The sequence below is a fragment of the Hydractinia symbiolongicarpus genome, chromosome 11 (assembly GCF_029227915.1).
Source record: "Hydractinia symbiolongicarpus strain clone_291-10 chromosome 11, HSymV2.1, whole genome shotgun sequence".
NCBI classification, from domain to species: Eukaryota; Metazoa; Cnidaria; class Hydrozoa; order Anthoathecata; family Hydractiniidae; genus Hydractinia; species Hydractinia symbiolongicarpus.
In genome coordinates this window covers 8,160,744-8,182,934 of record NC_079885.1, presented here as the reverse complement: position 1 = coordinate 8,182,934, position 22,191 = coordinate 8,160,744, and the positions used below count along the sequence as shown (strand labels likewise).

The 22,191-nt window shown below is 35.3% G+C and overlaps 2 protein-coding genes across 5 annotated transcripts in view; both read left to right on the top strand.

The window, feature by feature from the left end:
• The window catches only part of LOC130614024 (uncharacterized), a 49,591-nt gene that overhangs the window by 12,237 nt on the left and 15,163 nt on the right, over positions 1-22,191 (top strand). The window lies entirely within an intron of this gene.
• LOC130614034 (uncharacterized) lies at positions 8,696-22,183 on the top strand. Its single transcript, XM_057435428.1, has 2 exons — positions 8,696-9,689; positions 9,762-22,183. Exons 1-2 carry the CDS (start codon positions 9,639-9,641, stop codon positions 10,965-10,967), a joined length of 1,257 nt encoding a protein of 418 aa, XP_057291411.1. The 5' UTR covers positions 8,696-9,638; the 3' UTR covers positions 10,968-22,183.

Sequence of the window (22,191 nt, the reverse complement as noted above, 5' to 3'; positions counted from 1 at the left end):
TGTGCAGAGCCGTCGAGAAAAAAGAGCCCTGTCCAAAGATTTCAATTTTGCTAGCAATGAAAATACTGGCTGATTTTTGAAGGTCGTAATCAAAGAAACCGTCATCAACTGTTTTAGGAGAGTCAGAATCACCCTTGCTGTGTTTGCAGACTGCCATTGCTGATTCAGACGATCTGTTTAAAGATTTTCAAAAAAGCTTTAATGATTTGAAAAAAGCAGATCTGTCAATGATGTGCCATGTCAATTGTGCACTGTAGGCTGTATGCCACCTGTATAATACTTAAACATGTGGCATACAGCCTACCTTTTATTCCAATTAACCACCTGTATAATACTTAAACATGTGGCATACAGCCTACCTTTTATTCCAATTGACAATACTCGCTAGTTAACAAAAAATCACATAAGTAACAAAAGTCTTGACTATTTCATACAGGCCAATATTGTACATCATTAATCTTGTTGTCTATGTCACCTATGCAACGCTTATGTACAAAATGAATATCAATTTCTAAAAGAGAGATTATTAGTAACATAGTGCAAGTGCAATGACAAAGCTTTCTTTAGACAGTGTTGGTGAATTAACAATGTTATTTTAAAATGACCTGAAAATTTATTTCAAGTGGTAGCTACACAAACGCAATTTAAAATGAAGTAAATAACACAACTTAAAGAGATAATTTGTTAAAATAATTATCAACAAGTATAAGAAGTGGCAGTCAAACTGTCTACCAGTAATTGTGACCTTTCTGCAATATCACTGTTGCTCTAATAAATTCTGACAAAAATGGAGTTAGCCCACCAAATACCTTCGTGTTTAAAAGTTTTCTTCAATTCTACAAAGGCAAAATAAAAATTCTTTCTTTTTCTAAATACTTTTCCTGAAGTTGTCTAAGTAAAAATTTGCATCTGCAGTGCCACACCCTACAACAAAAACAAATTGTATCCTATTTTCTTCTCCTGTCCTATCAATTCTTGCTCCAATTAACTTATCAATCACTCTTTTAATAACTTTCATATCTTGATCAACCAACTTTAACCCTCTATATTGGTCACTTTCTAAGGCATCACCCTGCCCTTAAAACGATTGACTATTACAATCATTTATATTCCAATTAACAAGACAGTATATCCAGACGTTTTTGCCATCTCTGCAACAACACCTGACACTTCTGCAGCATTGCCTATCTTTATCAATGTCAGACGAATCTTAATCCCAATCAAACTTAGTGTTAAGCAACATCTCTTAGTAATTGTTCCAAGCTTAACTTTAACTAACTTTTCCTCTGTTCTAGCCTAACTTTCAATGTCACTTCTGGGCCATGTCAATGTTTTCTCTGATTACAATCTTTGTCACCATTCTTGTACTTTAATTTCCAGACGATCTGTCATATCTTTTCTGTTGACGTGTTTTTAATATAAACCTGTCAGCAGTTGCTCTGTCTATGTCCATATGTATTAGGATTCTTGATAAATATCACTTGATTTGGACTGCAGACATTGTAATTCGCAATTAAGTTGTTTGCACTAATTACCCAACTTATTAAACCCACTTCTACCTTAAACGTATTATTCACAAATTTTTTTGAAAATAGATTTTATGCGTTTCGCGTGTACTTAATTTCGCGATTTTTTATTTTTGATGTTTCTAAGAAAGACGATAAAACACAGAATTAAAGCAGATGTGTAATTTCATGGAAATATTCCTAATATTTTCTTTGTGTATTAAATCACTAAAATACATCTTCAAAAATATTTCTATTTCTTCATACTCTTCTTCCCATTCACTGTCAACATCACTATCTTCAGTGTAGTGAGTCAGGCCATCTACTAACTGATCTTTATTGTTTGTGATCGCTTCACCAATATTATATTTTTCTTCATTAGGAACCAATGGGTCAAGCTCATGAAAAGGACAGAGGGTAGGGAGCTTCGAGCTACACATTTTAATTCCATCAGTGATACCAGCCCTTTCCCAGCCTTTCAAGATAACTTCTTTTCCTGATAATGATGTCATTTCGTCAATAGTCCATTTCGCTTGAAGAGGTTTTAGTATCGATAGTTGCAAAGAGACTTCAATACTTCCTGGATTTTTGTCACTGTTAACACCATTATTAATCTGCTTCGCAAACCATTCAGTGAATAGCTTCTTTAAATAAGCTTTGGGGTACCCGTTTACGCTCAAATCGAATTGCTGGAACAGATTGGTCATATTAGCTGGTACTTTTGTGGAAAATGATTTTTCTTTAGAAGATTCTGAACAGCATCATTTGTTTGACCTTCGAAAACATCCATGACTACCAGACTAGAATGATTCGCTGCCAAGCCAAGTTTCTTCCTTTTTGTTTGAAAATACGGGATGACAATCTCTTCAATCAATTTTATTGACTCTTTCATTGCTGAAGTGGGTCGGATTGGCGCTTAAGGAAAAGCTCTTCAGAAATTTGATTTTTGGAATGCTTTTTTCCCTTTTTCCTGCATAGATCAATTGTATCGGTAAGAATATACCATTTAATGAGATTGTAAAAGTGCATGTGATCATCCGCTTGTCTGAAAGATCTTTTATAGGGACTGTACTAGATGATTTTTCTGCCATTGTAGTTTTTCCACAAGAAACATATTTCGCTTTGAATGTCCGCACTGTGCTCTCTTTGAGATTCTTGGACTTTAGCGTTTGATGGTTGCTTTGTTTCCATTCTGAGCAGCGTATTTCCCTATCTCATAATGTTCTGCATCAGTAAATCTCACATAGGGACCACAAATTTTGCTCAGATCATTTTTAACTGCACTCTTGATTGCATCCACTACTGCCTGATATTCCACAGAACCCAATCCAGTCTCTGCTTGAGATGGTTAATATAAGAAAAAAAAATATCAGCTACAGGTACACGTGGGCAAATATTGAAGGTTCCACTACCAAATATAGTTTAAATCTCAATTTATTTTGCAAAATATACGAAATTCAGTTAAAAGTCCTAATTGAAAATCTGAAAATTTAATTAGCATTATCATTTCTGCAAAGATATGATTCATTTTCCTCTGTTAATGATTCGTTGTCGTCTACTACATTACTTTGTGATGAAGATTGATTTTTCTGCTATTTTCCAAAGCATTTTTTTGCTAGCTGCTTTATAATCGACATTTTCTCAACTCCTCCATAAAAATGAACAAAATAAAAATGATACAAGGAGACATTCGAAAGCCGCTTCAATTCGAAATTGAAATTAGGCCCTGTACTCAATGTATCAAATTTTATGTTGTTTTTTGGTTGTAGTCTTTTCACTTATCAAGTGAAATTCGAGAATATCAATGACCACTCCTTCATATAACAGCACAAACACAATTGTTATAGTTAGGGAATAATATAACTGAGTGTTATAACAATAAACTCATCTTTCAAAATTGTTACAACAACAAAGCTAAAACAAAATACAAAAGTTCAAACAAAAGGACATAAAACACTAGATAAATAAATATGATAGCAAAAAATAAGTACAAGAAAAAACATAAAGTTAAATGACATCTCTTATAATAATACGGAGACTGTGTCTGTCCGTAACAGGGAAAGTTGATGTGTTCATTTTCCTTTGATGTTGCCGAAAATTGCATGCCTAATATGTTAAGTTTTCTGACGTTATGGAGCGACATCAATAACACTACTTTAACGTCAATATCTTATATGAAATTAGTGAAGCCATTACTGTGCACCTAAAATTTGAGGGCAAATAACCTGGAAACAAGGTGGTGATGTCAGTGATTTTTCACCGCGTGGGTAATTAGGGACCACGTGGGACCAATTTGGGTAATTTTCTCAAACCTGGGTCCCCGAATTCGTTTCGGAATGGACGGGTTAATGACGTCATCAAAAACCTTCAAACCCTTATATCTCTGCAACCATTTGTCAAAAGTACACAATCCTATACATTTTCTTGATCAGCGTTTCAAGATCTATACGATAAAGGCAACGGGTATAAACGGGTATAAAAAAAAATGGGGTTTGGACAGGCCATTGCTGACATCAGCAAAATTTTTAAACCCTTATATCTCATTAACCGCTCATCAAAAGCACATGATCATATACATTTTCTTGATTAGCGCTTTAAGCTCTCCACAATAGAGGCAACGTGAAATCAAATTCTATTTTTTTTGATGGATGGGTTGCTGACGTCATCAAAATTGAAATGGTGTTTCTTTTTTCACTTTTATCCTGCCTAAGATTTTTCCACGGGTTTTATCGACTAGTACAAATATAAAAGAAAACTTACTAATTTGCTATACACATATTTGCTACAAGTAGCTCACTACATGCACACACACTGCAACAACTAAACAATTGAACAACTAAACAACTATATAAAACAGAAGTCCCTAATGGACAATTAAACAAACAATTATAAAGCAACACAATAGAACAACACATTGTGACATCACTACATAGAAACTAATGCCCACATGGAGACTTAAGGGACACACTTGTACTAACACAATTAACAACACTGTTTAAGGTGTGAGCCTTCCTTAATTCTCTGGATACGATTTGCTACAAAAATATGAAATTGTTTTGATTCATTTCTAAGGTACCCCAAAACTACCTGACTGTCCGTCCAAAAGTACTCCTCGTCAATTTTAATTTCTAACATCCTCCTTCAGCATATTTGCCACTCTCACTGATACAACTGCTGCTTATAATTCTAATCTGGGAATGCTCATTGGTTCCAAAGGTGCAACTCTGGATTTTCCCATAAGAAAGCTGGATACACTGGATGCATCAGAAAAATGATGTAACGATACATGCTTCACTTCACTGGAATTTTTCACTGGAATTTTTCAGATTTAAAACAGCGCCTAACTTTAACCTGCTCTAAAACATAAAGATCCTTTCTCCACTTTTCCAATACATTGTTCATCACTCACTGGATCAACCCACTCCTTTTTGTCTGCACAAATCTGTTGCCTCAGCTGCCTGCCAAATAACATTACTGGTGATGCAAAGCCAAGTGGATCGTAAATCGAGCTAACAGACGAGAGAATCCCTCTTGTAGTTAATGGTGTATCCTTAAGCATGATTCTGAAACTGAATTCATCGTTTTCTATGCACGACTCCACACCCAAGACTCTTTCCATTGGTAATGATAGGTCTAAATTCATTAATTCTTTAGCTTTCTCAGCATCCGGTATTTTTTGCAGAACTTCTCTTTAATTAGAAAACAATTTGGTAAGTCGCAATCCACCAGCTGCACACATACTAAAAACATTTGCTAGCAGTTTTAATGTAGCGATGACATCAGGACAGGACTTTAATATATCATCCACATAAAAATTCTTTTTTAATGTTTCTGCTGCGTTATAGTGAGGGCTGCTATGTTCTGATATAAAGCTTCGTGTGCACATGTGTGTTAAAAGTGATTTTTTGATTTAAAGTTGTTCCTTAGGTCCCAAATTACCAAAAAAATATGGATGGCAAAATTTTTTGTCCCATCGGACCAAATTAGATGACGTCATCACTTTTACAGTCAGCAAAAAAATAATTTCACATTTATATGTCATATTATATATCGTTGGAAAGAGGAGATCGAGTGGATCAAAAAAAATGTAAGAACCATGTCTTCAAAACGTAACGTTCGAAAGATATTACTATTAAAACTTTGTACAAATTACAGACCGGTAATTTACTGACCCAGCACAAAAATGACTATAACCTGCTCAATAGCGAAGTTTTTTTGTTGAATTTTAGTATGGTATTGGGTCACCCTAATGTCTTTCTGTTTGATCAAAATTTATTGTTCAAATCACTTCAAGGGATAATTTACAGACCAGTAATTTACAGATCAAAGCACGTGTTTAGTTGTTTACTTTAGTTTTGAAAAGCAAGTAGCGAATTTCACTTAGACATTTTGTGTGTATTAGTATCAGTATAATAACAAGTTTTGTTTTATAATTGTTCGATTTCATAGACATAGACATAGAATTCGAATGTTCTATTTCTAGAAAACATTCTATTGTTCAATTTCATAGCTAGACTGTTTAATTTCGAAGTGTTAGTGAAGTGTAATGTAAAGTTTATAGTATAGACATACATGCATAATAATAAAATGAATAGACCGAATTAAAATGGATGTTAACTGTGTAAAAACAATAAATGTGCTGGATTTTGGGAAATGTATAGTGTGTCAGAAAGATACATCAAAAAAGGTACCGCCTTACTTAAACATTTTTTCCCATTTCTGTTCTGAGTTCTGAGAGTTTTGAGAGAAAGATTTTTGTTTGATACTTTGACCAAGATGTCGTATTTTGTTTAGAATGTTGGCAACCCAAAAGAGCAGTATTTGAAAAAGTTATTATCATGTCTGGAGGAAAGAGTTAGTTGTGGTGATTCGAAGTATCTAGATTGTTGGGAAAAACTGAAGTCATATGATATTGTACAGCTTGTTGAAGGAAAGTCTTCATACCATTCTGATTGTTACAAAATGGCCACAAATAAAACAGAGATAGACAGGTTAAAGAAACGGCCAGTATCAAAAGAGTCTTCGGACAGTTTTAGCCCATCATTTGTTGTATCTGTGAAACAAAATGAAAAAAAAACATTGCGCTCAAGTGGAATTATGTTTCAAAAACACCTTTGCATTATTTGTCAAGAAAGGGGAGGAAAGATACATAAAGTTATGTCTAAGACGGTAGCAACAAAGATGCTGGAGGTCTCGAAGCTTATAGCAAATAAATCATTTTTCATCCGTATGAACAATATTCCTAACGCTGATGCTATAGCAAATGATGCCCAATATCATTTAGCATGTTGGGTGAAGGTTCAGAGAGAGGCTTTAGCATTACATCAAGACATATCACAGCTACAAAATATGGAAGATACAGACCGCGCACTTGCAGATGTTGAAATAATTAACATAATCAAACATTTATTGGGGGAATCACACAACAACGTAATAAGTATGAACGATGTTAACTATACATACAACAACTTAATGGGAAACTCCGAAAGCAACCAAATCAATTACAAGCGATATTTAAAGCACTTGTTAACAGAAAATATTGAGGACATAGTGTTTTCAAGACCTCCATCAAGAACAGAATCAGAAAGAATTTGTACAACCCAGACGCAATCAAAAGCAATCGAGTTGAACTTTCAAAACCCTGTAGATGATGTCGCTACAATATTCGAGTGCGCAAAACTAGTGCGTGAACAACTTCTCAAACAACAACCATGGCAATTTAATGGCAGTTATGACGGATTTGTTGTACCAAAGTTGTTAAAGTCACTCATAAGATGGTTGATAATTGGTCCAAGAAAAAGCATTGACACTTCAAACAGAAGAGCATCTTCGATCGACAACTGTGTTAGTAACATATGTCAAGTCATTATTAATTGTTTGAAAACAAATAGGCAAAGCAACCACAAGCCAAAAATAGGAACCAGTGATGGAGGATTTAGAAATAATTGTTGAACACCCTTCACGGTCGGATTAGGTCTTCATATCGATAAAGAGACTAGGAGTAAAAAGGTGTTAGATTGTTTATCTGATCTTAACTTAACTGTTAGCTATGATAAAATCGTGAAAATTGAAATAGAATTAGCTAATGCAGTTTCAGAGAAAATGAAAGAAAATGACGGAATATATGTTCCCCCAAATATCAAAAAAGGAGTGCCAATTCACTTTGCAGTTGATAATACTGATTTCAAAAATGACACTCCAGATGGTAAAAATGAATTTCATGAAACTGGTCAAATACTTTTTCAAAAGGGCATAAAGAGCATCGAACATCTTGAAATTCCACGCCATAGTGATACAAAAATGAAATTCATCCATAATCAATTCAACCAAACATTGTCATGTGAGAAACCAATTCTTCCTGATGAAAAGTTCCCAAAGTTCGAAATATTAGGCAATGATCTCGAAGCTAAGCACTATATCAAAGAAGATCTAGCATGGTCATTCTATCAGACAGTGGATGACGAAAGAATTGGAAGCTTGCCAACTTGGGCTGCTTATAATTCACTGGTTACAGACAAAGTTGAAATATCAACCTGCCAGGGTCTTCCTCTCTATCCTGGCACTTCCACAGATTGGTCAAATCTTTACACAGCGCTACAAATTGTGCAAGGGATCAATGTCAAAGTCACAGGAGAAAACAAAACGATTGTAACACTTGATCTCCAGTTGTATAGTAAGTGTATGCAGCTTCGAAAAAAAAAGCACATCAGTGAAAATTTCGTATTCCGTTTGGGTGAATTGCACATTGTTTTTGCAGCTTTAAAAATGATTGGAAAATACATTGATGGAAGTGGAATTGACAAATTATTTGTTGAGGCAGGCATATACGGCGAAACAACTTTAACGCAGATAATTAATGGGAAGCATATGAAGAGATGTATGGAAGCATATATGGTAATGTACCTTGCGCTATTCAGAGTGTATTTGCGTGACGGATTGGATGCTGACGAAATGTGTAATTTTATGTGTGATGTTCGAGTTGCAAGGGAAGAATTCTTAAACATAAAATGTTCTGACAAAGTTGAATGTAAGGAGCAACACAAACAGTTGATTGAACTTTGTGAGAGAATTGGGATTTTTGAAAAGTTTTCTCAATTAGACAAGGCTATGGATCATCAATCTCTGTTTTTGCGAAATTTCATCAAAATGTATGAATCACTTCTGCTTTTCGTTCGTGCTATGTAACAAGGACTTTGGGAATTACATCTTGTCTCTTTGAGTGGTTTAGTGAAATATTTTTTCTCCCACAATCAAATTAATTACGCCCGATTAACACCTTTGTATCTGGCAGACATGAAGAATTTAGAAGAAACAGACATGAAGACCTGGTCCTACTTGAAAGAGAATTTCGCAATTGCCAAAACCAATATACCATTCACTGCCATTGGGTCCGATCACGCGATGGAGCAGGAGAATAAGGTAATGAAGGTCACTGGAGGCATTAAAGGACTGTTACAACAACCATCTACATTGAACAGATTTTGCCTTGTTTCTCCTATACTTGCATCATTATCGAAAGAGTTTTGTGATATACAAAATGTCAATGTTGATCAAAGAAAGCAACACTACCAATTGAGTGGCTCAACATGTAGCAGGATAGCTTCTAACGTCAATAAATTGCTTTGTACCATGGATGACTTCGATGTCAACTTCTGACAATCCGATTGTGTATTTAATGTTGTTTCAAAAGCTGTTCTTCACAATTCACAAATACTTCAACATGCTGATATTGGCTCAAAATGTTATGAAGAATTTGTCACGGAGAGGATAAAAGGAACAAAATCGATATGGGTACCGTTAAAAAAAGTGAAAATAGTAACTTTCAAAGATCTTGGAAAATCTATAAAAAGAGAGTAGAGGATAAAGTTATACAACTCAAAAAGGAAAAAAACGCTACTATCAAGATTTTTAATCACTGCACGGAAACGTCCCGAGTTGGATTTGGAGCACTGTATTGGCAACTTTGGGTTTTCTGTTGTACCAAAGGCCTTGTTCAGTGCTGATGGAATTCCATTGGCTTGTTTAGACAAATCAAAATTGATTCACGGTATAGAGGAATTAGCCAGCAAAGGACAAACGACCAATGGTTTATCTGGAGAAGTCGAAACAAACAAAGTAATCATTATAGATGGAATGGCTGTTGTGAATCAAACTTCAAAAACACCGGCAGTTAAAACATGCAAGGTATGTATTCAATTTATCACTATCTTACGTAATTTTCTGACGCACTTGTGAAATACTCTGTTAATTTTTTAGGATTTTGCATCAGCTTTCACAGAACGTGTACTACAAATTTCAAGAGGATGTGATGAAATACGATTGGTATTTGATCGCTATATAGAAAACTCCTTGAAAGCACGGACAAGAAAGCATCGTACATCTGGTAATGAAGTTCGATACAAAGTATCAGACAACACCAATATTTCATCCATTAGTCTCAAGCAATTTCTTTCCCACATTAATACAAAGCAAGCTTTAACCATCTACCTGGCAAAGAAAGTGATGGAGGCTCTTTCATCATTGCATATTCGGTATATAGTGACTTATGATACTAAAATGGAATCAAATTTTGTTGATTGCAGAATACACGACCACGAAGAAGCTGACACAGCACTTATATATAATGCTATGGATGTTGCACAACAATCTCCTTTCACCAGTTGTATTGTTTACTCTCCGGATACTGCGGTGTTTCTACTGCTAATTTACTACTATGAGATGTTACCAATAAATACCATTTTTAGAACAGGGCGAGGTTCTACTCTACGTGATATTGATATTCGTAATTGCTTTGAAGCCCTTGGTGCAGTACACGCGAAAGCTATTCTTGGTTTTCATACGTTCACAGGGTGTGACCAAACTGGGCGTTTCAACAAGAAATCGAAGTCTGCTTGGCTGAAGATTTTTTTACAGGCAGATAATGAGGTGGTTCTGGCATTATCGACACTTGGAAGTACTGTCGAACTTCCTAACCTGGAAACACTGGAAAGCTTAGAACGTTTCGTGGTTTCAATGTATAAGGGGAATAAATGTCCTGCAGACGTGGTATCACTATCTCAATTGCGTTGGCATTTATTCTCCAAATTCCAGTGTGATGCTGATATGTTGCCACCAACATTAGCTGCATTGAAGTACAAAATATTCAGGTGTCACTTCATTTCAATGGTTTTACGAAGCTCGCATATCCTCATTCAACAACTTCCGAATGCAGTCAATTATGGTTGGGATACAGATGAAGTCGGTAACTTATCCCCCATAATGACTGATGAACTTCCTGCACCGTTGGCACTCATCGAGTTAAGTTCTTGTAATTGCAAAACAAGTTGCATATCCAACCGATGTAAATGCCGTAAAAATGGTTTTTTGTGCACTGACATGTGTAAATGTACGACGTGTCAAAACAGTGGTTGCGCAAGCGATGAATCCGAGTCAGATGAATATAGTTCTAGTGATGATGAGTGAATGAAACATTGTACAAGCATTGCTGAAGTTGTTTTTTGTCATTATTTTCAGCAATTTTTTTAACTTTGTGAAATTGCCAGAAAGAAAGTAAACAACTAAACACGTGCTTTGGTCTGTAAATTACTGGTCTGTAAATTATCCCTTGAAGTGATTTGAACAATAAATTTTGATCAAACAGAAAGACATTGGGTGACCCAATACCATACTAAAATTCAACAAAAAAACTTCGCTATTGAGCAGGTTATAGTCATTTTTGTGCTGGGTCAGTAAATTATCGGTCTGTAATTTGTACAAAGTTTGAATAGTAATATCTTTCGAACGTTACGTTTTGAAGACATGGTTCTTACATTTTTTTTGATCCACTCGATCTCCTCTTTTCAACGATATATAATATGACATATAAATGTGAAATTATTTTTTTGCTGACTGTAAAAGTGATGACGTCATCTAATTTGGTCCGATGGGACAAAAAATTTTGCCACCCATATTTTTTTGGTAATTTGGGACCTAAGGAACAACTTTAAATCAAAAAATCACTTTTAACACACATGTGCACACGAAATTACATAGTGGCCCTCACTATTACTGCCATATTCATTCTCGAAATCGGTAGCAGTTTTTCTTAGAGCATAATTAGAACAACCTGGTGATGACTTACCACCAAACAAATGAACTGTCATTCTAAATTCCTTCAAAGGAAGGGATAGGTTTCCATTAGGCCACCATAGATATCTTAAAAAGTTCTGATGCTTAACAGGAACTTTCACTTGATAAAACATGGCTTCAATATCTCTAATGATTGCTATTTTCTCCTGTCGAAATCTTGTTAAAACACCAGTTAATTGATTCGTCAGTCCAGGACCCTGCAGCAAACTTTCATTTAATGATTCAGTTGCATGATGATAAGTTGCACTACAATCAAATACCACTCGAAGTTTGTTAGGTTTCTTAGGGTGATAAACACCATGATATGGAAGATACCATATATGACCTGGAGTTTCCTCCTTGTTCAAATCATCTACTTCAACAGCAAATCCCTTATCAATCAGATTAGTCATAAAGTCTACGTGATGTGCATGCATAATTTTATTTCTCTCTAGCTTCCTGTTCAAATGCATGCTTCTTTGAACAGCTTGTTTACAGTTGTTTTGCATTATAACATTTTCATTAGAAAATGGTAAAGGTATTTGATAATGCCCATCAACTCGTTCTACTTCGAATTCCATTTTATCAAGAAACTTTCTTTCTGACTTTGAGAAGGCTTTGCTTAACTGAGAATAAGATTTATTTCTGTTAGATGGTAGCTCACAAAAATCGTGATGGTATATAAATAACATTATCTGGTTCATCCAACCATCTTTGAACTCACCACGCTGTAGACAATTTCAAATTCTTACTTGATGCGATTGGTCCGGCAACACACCATCCCAACCTTGACTGATAAGCATAGGGACCACCAACTTTCATAGGCTCCAACGCTGCTGGACAATTACCTCCTATTAATAAACCAAGATATGTTTTCAATTGTTCGGAAGGTGATCAAGTATGCCATCTAGATAACCCCACCTTTTAACTTTCCTCAGAGTTGGCACTTCATACAAGTCTACAGGAAGCTCTATACTACTATACAGGCCTGGTCATAACTTTTTTAACTGGCGTGGGGTGCATCACGCACCTATATTTATCGAGGTGCGCGATCATTATCACGCACCTTGATTTTCTTAGATGCGTGATTTTAAACCTTATAACAAAAACAGCTATCACCATTTAGCATTTTTAGCATAGCAAAGTAACCATAAATTATTTAAAACAAAATATCTGACTATTTTAAAAGTTTAAAAATGAATAGCGACGATAGAAATGTTTTTTTAGATCGCATTCTAAAAGTTTAAAAACGAATAGCGATGATAGAAATGTTTTTTTAGATCGCATTTTAAAAGTTTAAAAACGAATAGCGGCGATAGAAATGTTTTTTTAGATCACATTTAAGTTTAAAAACAAATAGTGATGATAGAAATGTTTTTTTAAATCGCATTTCAAAAGTTTAAAAATGAATAGCTGCGATAGAAACGCTCTTTTAGATCGCGTTATAAAAGTTTATAACTGAAAAGCGGCGATAGAAATGTTTTTTTAGATCGCATTTTAAAAGTTTAAAAATGAAAAGAGGCGATAGAAATGTTTTCTTATATTGCATTTTAATAGTTTAAAAACGAAAAGTGGCGATAGAAATGCTTTCTTAGATCGCATTTTAAATTTTTTATTTCTTCATAACGAGAACATTCGTAATTTCCCTTTTTTATACTTACTTAATTTTTTCGCCTAAATTTAATTTTTTAACCACAAGCAGATACAAACTAAGTTTAATGGAATTAATAACAACTAACGAAAATTGGGTTGCTATTACCCGGGGTAACTTGTTAATGCTTGACCATGATTATTTACCGTTATTGATTGCGGCGCAGTGTTTGGGGCTCACTGCCTCTAAGCTTGCTTTGTGAACGTCCCCCCACCCCTTAAAATAGTTTAAACTTTGTGAGGTGTACAAAGTAATGGAAATACTGTTGTTCAAGTCTATGCAAGAAAGTCTCATTGTGCGAATGGATGTTTGTATAAATTTTGCCATGGCCCATCTAATTTTGGAAGGCGCACGATTCATCACGCACCTAGGTTGAGGCTCCAAGGTTGAGGTAGGTGTGCGCGGAGGCGTAGGCGCGTGATCATGCGCCTTATATAAACAGGCCTGACTATAAGGATGAAGCTGCAAGATTTTCAACAAACAGACATTTCTCATTCTTCTCTCCATGCATAGTTTTCAAAGATATTGATGTTTTAGTTCCTTCTAGATTTAGTTCATTTAATAAATCTTCTCTTATAAATGTACCTTGACTGCCATTGTCTAATAATGCAAATGTCTTAACTGATTTTTCAGGCCTTCGTTGATGTCATAAATTGACAGGAACGATGCAAAGACTGGTAACTTCTGCATTGACTCCTATTGACCAACAATCAAGTGTGTTTATAAGATTGGAGCGAACTGTCTTGTCTTGACCTTGTGTCATTGCTTCCACCTTCGTTGTCATCTTTATTTTCATCTTTTTTCTCCATCCTCCTTTTGTATCCATGGAGACCGGTAGGATGTGTTTCTCCACATGTCTTGCATTTTCTACGACTCTTGCATGTCTTAGCTGAATGACTTTTACTCATTTCTTCGTAGCAACAGAAGCATAGACGTTTCTGAAATCATGATATTTACCACAGCAAGGGCAAACAATCACGTTTCCCCTATTAAAACTAGTAGCAAACGATTTCTGCCTGTGTTTTACCTTTTCATCAAGTAATTTTGGTGATTGAACTGACATTGCTTGTCGAGAGTACAAAGGATCATTCACCAAAGTTGTTTCTTTGTCAATTAAACTGATGAAGTCCTGTAATCCAACTTCTCTTCCTTTCTCTCTGATATCAAATACTTGACGGTTCCATCTATCATGCAAATAAACTAGTAATTTACCTTGTAGTCATTAAAGAAGTTCCAGGCTATTACCACTGGTACAAATATATGATAACACTGCAGATTCAAACTTGGTAAGAAAGAAATAAAACCTTCTAAAACTTTCTGGTTCATTTGGTTTTAGTTTTGGCCAATTTGAAAGCTGCTTTTGATATTCACTCAATACACGATTTCTGTCACCATATCTTTTGTCTAACAACCGTTTTGCCCTCAAATAACCTTCTTCCGCTGGAAGGTAAACACAACATTTTACTAACTCCTTCGCTTCACCTTCTAAGAACTGTATCAATCGGGTTAAACATCCTTGACTATCTTTGTTTCCACTGATTCAATGAAAGTAGTCATGAAATACTCATAATCTAAAACGTTTCCACCGAATACATTAAGATCAACTTTAGGTGCTTGTATGTGCTTCAACATGTCAGATAGCAATCTTAATTCACTTCCATTGCCTTCCGCTTTTCTAGAAACATACTGTCTAGTATCTGGTAACCTCTTATGGACCATTCTTTCTTCTACATTGTTCATATTACATAATCTTCTACAAATTTGTCCTTGTTCATATTCTCTATGGGAAAGGATCTAATGGACTGATCCAAAGACTCCATATCCTCCTGCTGATATACCTTCAGCTTTGCTGCTGATTTAGCCATATCAAACTCCATATTTACTTTAGCAACTTCCTTTTGCTTCTCTAGAAATTCTGCCTTAATTTGTAATTCTGCAAGCATCGCTCTTTCTCAAATAGCAGCTTCTCTAACTGAGCTGGTTGTGTTTTTAGATCTCTTGCTTCTACATGATCTTTGTGAATTACTACAGGATTTGTTGTCAAAGCCTTCACTTTCACTCAACAATTCTCTACATCTCGTTTTAAGATGTCTTTATCCAACATATTGACTAAAGCGTCATCTTCCTCCTCTGGAACTCCTAACAATATTTGGCACCTAGCATGCCTCTTAAGCAATTCACGAAACTGTTCATCTAACTGAACAACTATATAAAACAGAAGTCCCTAATGGACAATTAAACAAACAATTATAAAGCAACACAATAGAACAACACGCTGTGACATCACTACATAGAAACTAATGCCCACATGGAAACTTGAGAGACACACTTGTACTAACACAATTAACAACATCAAAAAAAAGATATAAAAGGGTAACACATAAACATATAACAAATAAATAAATAAACTGCCATGGAGGCAGTAACACTTTATAAATCTATCAATTTTTTGTTAATTAAGGAGATTTGAATGAAAAAATAAAACGAAGTACATTTGATTGTATGCATGTAGATAGACTTCTTATTTTTGCTCCCAAATCCGTAGCCTCCATGCACAAATCTATAACCTTCAGATGACTTCCCAACATGACCATTAAAGTGGCCGCCCACCTTGACAAGTTGACTGTGTGCAAACCTTGATGTGACTGCTATTAACTAATAGCCAGGGGACTCGGCGTCGCACGCCAGGGTAAGCGCCACAAGTAAAAGTATTACCCAGCATTGAAATTAATAAGAACCGTAAACTGTGCCACACATTCAGGCTGAGTACTGTAGTATAGGTATGCAGTCTGTCGTAAACCTGGTGAAGCGCACAGAGTGTTTCAGGTATAATATCATCATCATCATCATCATCATTCTTGGCTTAACGTCCGTTTTCCATGCTAGCATGGGTTGGACGGGGTATATTAATGAACCTCTTCCAATCTGATCTAGACTGTGTTAGATCTAAACTCAACTTCCTCTGTATCAAGTCTGTCCTTATAACCTCCTGCCAAGTCTTTCTCGGTCTGCCTCTGGGCTTTGCCGCAGGAACTATCAAGTCTCCACACTTTCTTACCCAATTATCCCCTCCATTCTTTCCAAGTGCCCCAGCCAATTCAATCTTCTTATCTGGATAACATCTTTAATTCTACGGATACTTAGCCTGCTTCTTAGCTCATCTGAACTCTTTTTGTCTCTCAGACTGGCGTTACACATCCACCTAACCATTCTCATATCATTCCTTTCTAAACAGTCAAGATCTTTCTACTTCACTGACCATGTCTCACTACCGTACAACATAACACTTCTTACACAGGCCTCATACAACCTACCTTTTAACTCACTTGACAAGACTCTGCTAGCCAACAAAGGAAGTAACTCTCTGAACTTTTTCCAAGCAGAACCTATCCTGCAGGTAACACTTCTTCCAACACCCCCTTCACTGCCCAACATATCACCGAAGTAACAGAAGTTCTCAACTATCTCTAACGAGCCACTGTTGTACATCATTGAAGCTGGAAATACTTCATTCTCTATAATTTCACCTTTGCAACGCTTGCATACAAACTGAATGTCAGCTCTTAACCTTCCACCAATACTACTGCACTTATGTACTCAATGCTTGCAAGTCTGACAAAAAATTGAGTTACTACCAACCCCTTTCCTGCAAACTCCACAAGGCCACTTTCCAACTACAAGGTCACACTTGGCTGCAATGCTACTAATTATGACTTTAGACTTTGCTGTGTTCACCCTTAGCCCTTTCTCTTCTAGTCCTTTCTTCCACTTTTCAACTAATTCTGCTATGAGAACCAAATCATCTGCATACAATAACTCCCATGGACAACCTGTTCTGAACTCCATCAACAGCGCTTCTAAGACTAGAACAAACAACAAAGGACTAAGTACAGAACCCTGATGTACACCAAAATTTACACTAAATTCATCACTAAGTGAATCGTTAATCCTGACACGACTTAAGCATTGCTGTACATAGACTGTACCATCGTAACTAGCCACTCATTTACACCTAATTTTCTCATATATTTTTCAAAAAAAAATTTCCTGCACAATTAGCTTAGTCTACAACGTGTTGTTACCCTCTCATAGTAAAAACACCTGACCAAACATTGTTATTGTTTAAAAAATGTTTGCAGTGAAAGTTCAAAAATGAATGTACTCTGGGCCGCGGGCTTAGTACAGTTAAACAATGTCGCACATTCATGTAGGTACAATAACACAATAACAATAACACTAGACTAAGCGCTTAGTACAGGTAAACCGTGTTTATTCATGGTGTTAACTCCCTCATAGCAATAAAATTAGTCAATATTGTTTTCTTTTGCATAATAAGTTTCAATAAGCATTAACATATTAATCATGACACTGCAATGAGCCTTTAGTACAGGTAAACTGTGTCACACGTGCCTATAGGCGTAATAGCCTTTTCCCAAAATAAGTTATCATAACTTCAATTTAAATAAAAATACACAAAACAGCCCATTCTTAACACCAGGCAAGCTAGGCGTAATAGCTTTTTTCAAAAAAAACTTTATCACAACGGTTTAAATAAAAACAGGAAACAGTTACTCTGTCCAGCTAAAAAAAATAATACTTTGTGGATAAAGTTTTTATGACAGTAATAACATGTGTAGTTACCTAAGCTAAAAACTGCATTTGGCTACTTTTACTTTTACTTTTAAGGTAGGTCAAGAGCTAGGGAGCCTTCGAAAAAATTTCCCAGGTCACAAACAAATTTTTAAAATTTCTTAATCCTTAGCGGATTTTTTTTTTCAGACTCCCTCCCCTTACACTTCAGACTCCCTCCCCTTAGCAGCAATATCCTGCTAACAGGGCCCAGAAAAATTTTTGAAGGCCCCTAGGTAGCTAGCTAATAGCCACAACCCCAACATAAAATTAAATATTGATATACCAAAGTGAATAAAAACTTTAAAAGAATGGGAATAAATAAGGCTGTGTATAGGTAGCTAGCTTCAGCAGAATGCTATACCTCAAAATCTACTTCCTAGCTAAAATCTTAAAATTGTTTTGTTTAAGATTTATGGCTAGAAAACTTGAGAAATATTAAGGGGTGAAACGTTAAGGTGTAGCTAAGTGCTTCAAATAAAATGGGAAAATATTGGGAAAAAATAAAGTGTGTAAAAGCAATGTAAAACCAATTTGTCCTCATAGCCTCGTGGTTGCGATATTCTAATGAACTCATGAAAGCCCTGGCCTAAAATTAAATGCCAGGTTGTGCAAACACGTGAAACTAATAAGGTTTGTGATTGTTTAATAAAGCTAAACTCTGGCACAAAAAGGTTGACAGGCTTATTATTCCGGATTAATGGTCCCGATTAATGGTGGGGGTGGCTAGGTAAAAAATGTGGACTTTTTGCAGTGGAGAAATTTGTGGTAAAAAGGGATGTGTCTTTAAAAAGATGTATAAAAAGGTTGGTAGGACGATGAAAAGGTTACGAAAAAAACAAATACTATGATTGTTTTAGTATTGTTCAGGCGTGGTAGAGAGGGAAGCAGCTATGTGCAGCTATGCGAAGCTAAGCTAACATTTTGTATGACAAACAAATAGACAGACGTACAGACAGACATATACGGGTATTATAATATAGTATCTTCCTCGCTGAGTCCACACTGCACTGACAGAAAGGTGACAATTCTATTACCTATCAAAAACTTTATCACTATACTATGACTATCAACACGCATAACATCTATTACTTTTTCTACCCACTTCTCTGCAACGAATATGCCAACTCCTTCATATGCATCACTATTACCAATCAAAAAAGCTTATACCTTGCCCTCCTACCTCCAACAAATCTCACTGAAGCTCCTCTCCACCTGACTTCCTGTACACAACATATCAACAGATCTACATTTTAGCATATCAACTACCTCACCTGCTCTACCTCTCAGTGCACCAACATTTACATTAGCCATCCTCAACCTAATGTTATCTATTCTGTAATGCGATAGCTGGGTAACAATCTGACGATGCTCACACCTAACATCAGTCCTACCTTGCGCAATCACCTTTACTCCTGAAAGTTCCAGTCCCGTTTACGCAGTTTGTATGATCAACTGTTCTCACAGCCATTAATAAAGAGTTTTGGATTGTTTTTCATCTAGATGCCCTTCCTAACACTAACTGTTCACAGTCCGACTGGGTTTTTTTTAAAGTGACATTACTATGTGGCTTTCATGGGACTTCCGCAATTGCCCCTTTAAGACAAAGGTAAGGTGGAGGACATTCAACTTCTCAAAAAAGACCCCCAACCCTTTAAAGGGTTTAATTTGCCTAAGAAATAATGGTAATCTTAAGAAACATTTTTTAAACATTTTACAGATCTGTATGCAGGATTTTGATGCAAAAAAGGATATGCATAAGCAAAAAAAATAAATGGGGTCAATTTATCCTAAATTTAACGAAATTAAACAAGTTTATTTAAAAAAAATGCAAATGAACAATTCAAAAAGTTTGTCCTTAAAAAAGTTTCATGTATAGGCATTTTGAAGTTTTGTAAGATAATATTCACTAAACTAGTCAATAATCCCGTGGAGAAATCTTCTTAGGCAAAAGTTCAATAAAAGAAAATTTGTTTTAGTTGTTTTGCTGAAGTCAGCAGTGCGGTGCAGATAAAAAAAATTCGCGAAATTTGTTTATTCTTTGTCTGTAATGTGTAGACTGATCAAAATAATATCGGGATTATATGTTTTTGACAAATGCATAGTCGATAAGGCCAATGGAAAAATCCTCTAAGGCAGGATAAAAATGAAAAGGAAGCGTCATTTGAATTTTGATGATGTCAGTAACCAATCCAAAAAAAATAAGAACCTTGTTTTCACTGTGCATATAATGTGTAGATGTTAAAACTCTGATTAAAATAATGTATAGGATCATATGTTTTGGACAAACGCCATAAGGTTTTTGCTGACGTCAGCAAAGACCTATGAAAAGACAAAAATTATTTTTTTAAAAATTTGTATACCCGTTGCCTTTATCGTATAGATCTTGGAACGCTGATCAAGAAAATGTATAACATCAGGTACTTTTAAACAGTTGCAGAAATATTTGGCTTTGAAGGTTTTTTGGTGACGTCATCAACACGTCCAAACTGAAACGGATTCGGGGACTAAGGTTTGGGAAACTTACTCAAATTGGTCCCAGGTTGGTCCCAAGAATGATGAATGATGATGATGATGTGGTCCCTAGTTACCTACACGTGCACTGTCATGGCTTCATTAATTTTATATAGGATATTGACGTTAAAGTAGTGTTATTGACGTCGCGCCGTAGCGTCATAAAATTTAACAAATAAGACATAACTTTTTCGGCTACATCAAAGGAAAATAAACATATCCACTTTGCCTGTCACGGAGAGACGGACACACTTAGTGTATTATCATATAGACTAGTCGACAAGGCTCATAGAGAAATCCACTGAGGCAGAATAAATATTTTGATGACGTCAGCAACCCATCAACAAAAAAATAAAACTTTGTTTTCACGTTTCCTCTATTGTGTAGAGCTTAAATCGCTGATCAAGAAAATGTATATGTTCGTGTGGTTTTGATGAGCGGTTATTGTGATATAAGAGTTTAAAAATTTTGCTGACGTCAGAAATGGCCTGTCAAAACCAAAAAAATGTTCTTGGAAATTTCTACACCTGTTGCCTTCATCGTATAGATATTGAAACGCTGATCAAGAAAATGTATAGAATCATGTACTTTTGACAAACGGTTGCAGAGATTTAGGATTTAAAGGTTTTTTGATTACGTCATCAACCTGTCCATTCCGAAACGGATGTTGGGACCCAGGCTTGAAAAAATTGCCCAAATTGGTCTTAGGTGGTCCCTAGTTACCCACGCATTGAAAAATCATTGACGTCACCACCCCGTTTCTAAGTTATTTGACCTCAAAGTTTTAGGTGCATTGTAATGGCTTCATTAATTTAATAAGATATTGACGTTAAGAAGTATTATTGACGTCGCACCATTACGTCATTAAATTTAACATACAAACAGACAGATACAGTCTCTGTATTATTAATAATATTAGTAATATTATTGCTAAGTTTTTTTCGCAAAAGTTTCTTAGATTAGAGTATTAGTTTTTGAACAGCTCTGTCATGCTTGCAAAAATGCTCAAGAAATTACTGGTTATCCTAGACCAATTGTTTCAAATGTAGCTGTAATTGTTTTGATGGAAATCTACTTATTTATTCCTACAAAAGATAAAAGAATAATTAACTTAACTAGATTGCTACTGTTTTATGTTAATTCTTTTCCAGTTTAAAGTTGTAGCAGCAAGTATTGAGTGAAACTAATTGTAAACTGGGTCTAAAGTTGTTTACAATATCACCAACCTTGTCTAATATTGAGTAAATGTTTGAATATTAATGACACTGTTACATATTTGCTTTTGGGTTGTTAATAGGATATTTTAGACCCACTGTTTCGTATTTTTTCACTGAGTTTATGCTTGATTATTTCTCATCTAAAAAAATATTACAATGTCATTATCATTTGATCATCAAATTGACAGCGATTGAATTTTATGATTTTGCTATCTGTTGAATAATTGTTGTGTAATTCTTATACATGTGCTCTTTGAGGACATTTTGACTTTTAAAGGTTTTTCCACCTTTTTTATCATTAACAACATCATGTGTCACTTTCCATCTGTAAGAACACAAAAAGATGTTGTTGCATTGCTTTTGTAAAACATTCATCTGAAACATAAACTCGTAATTTTTCCTTGCAAAAATCTTCCAATTTAAAATATCCCAAAAAAATTTTAAAATGCGTTTTAGCAAAAATTTGGCCAAAAAAATTCGTAATGTTTTGGTCTCAGGAATTTGTCTTGTTTTTTCTCTGATTAAAGTACTAAGAATGTTACAGTGAGAATAAAAAATCGATATAAAA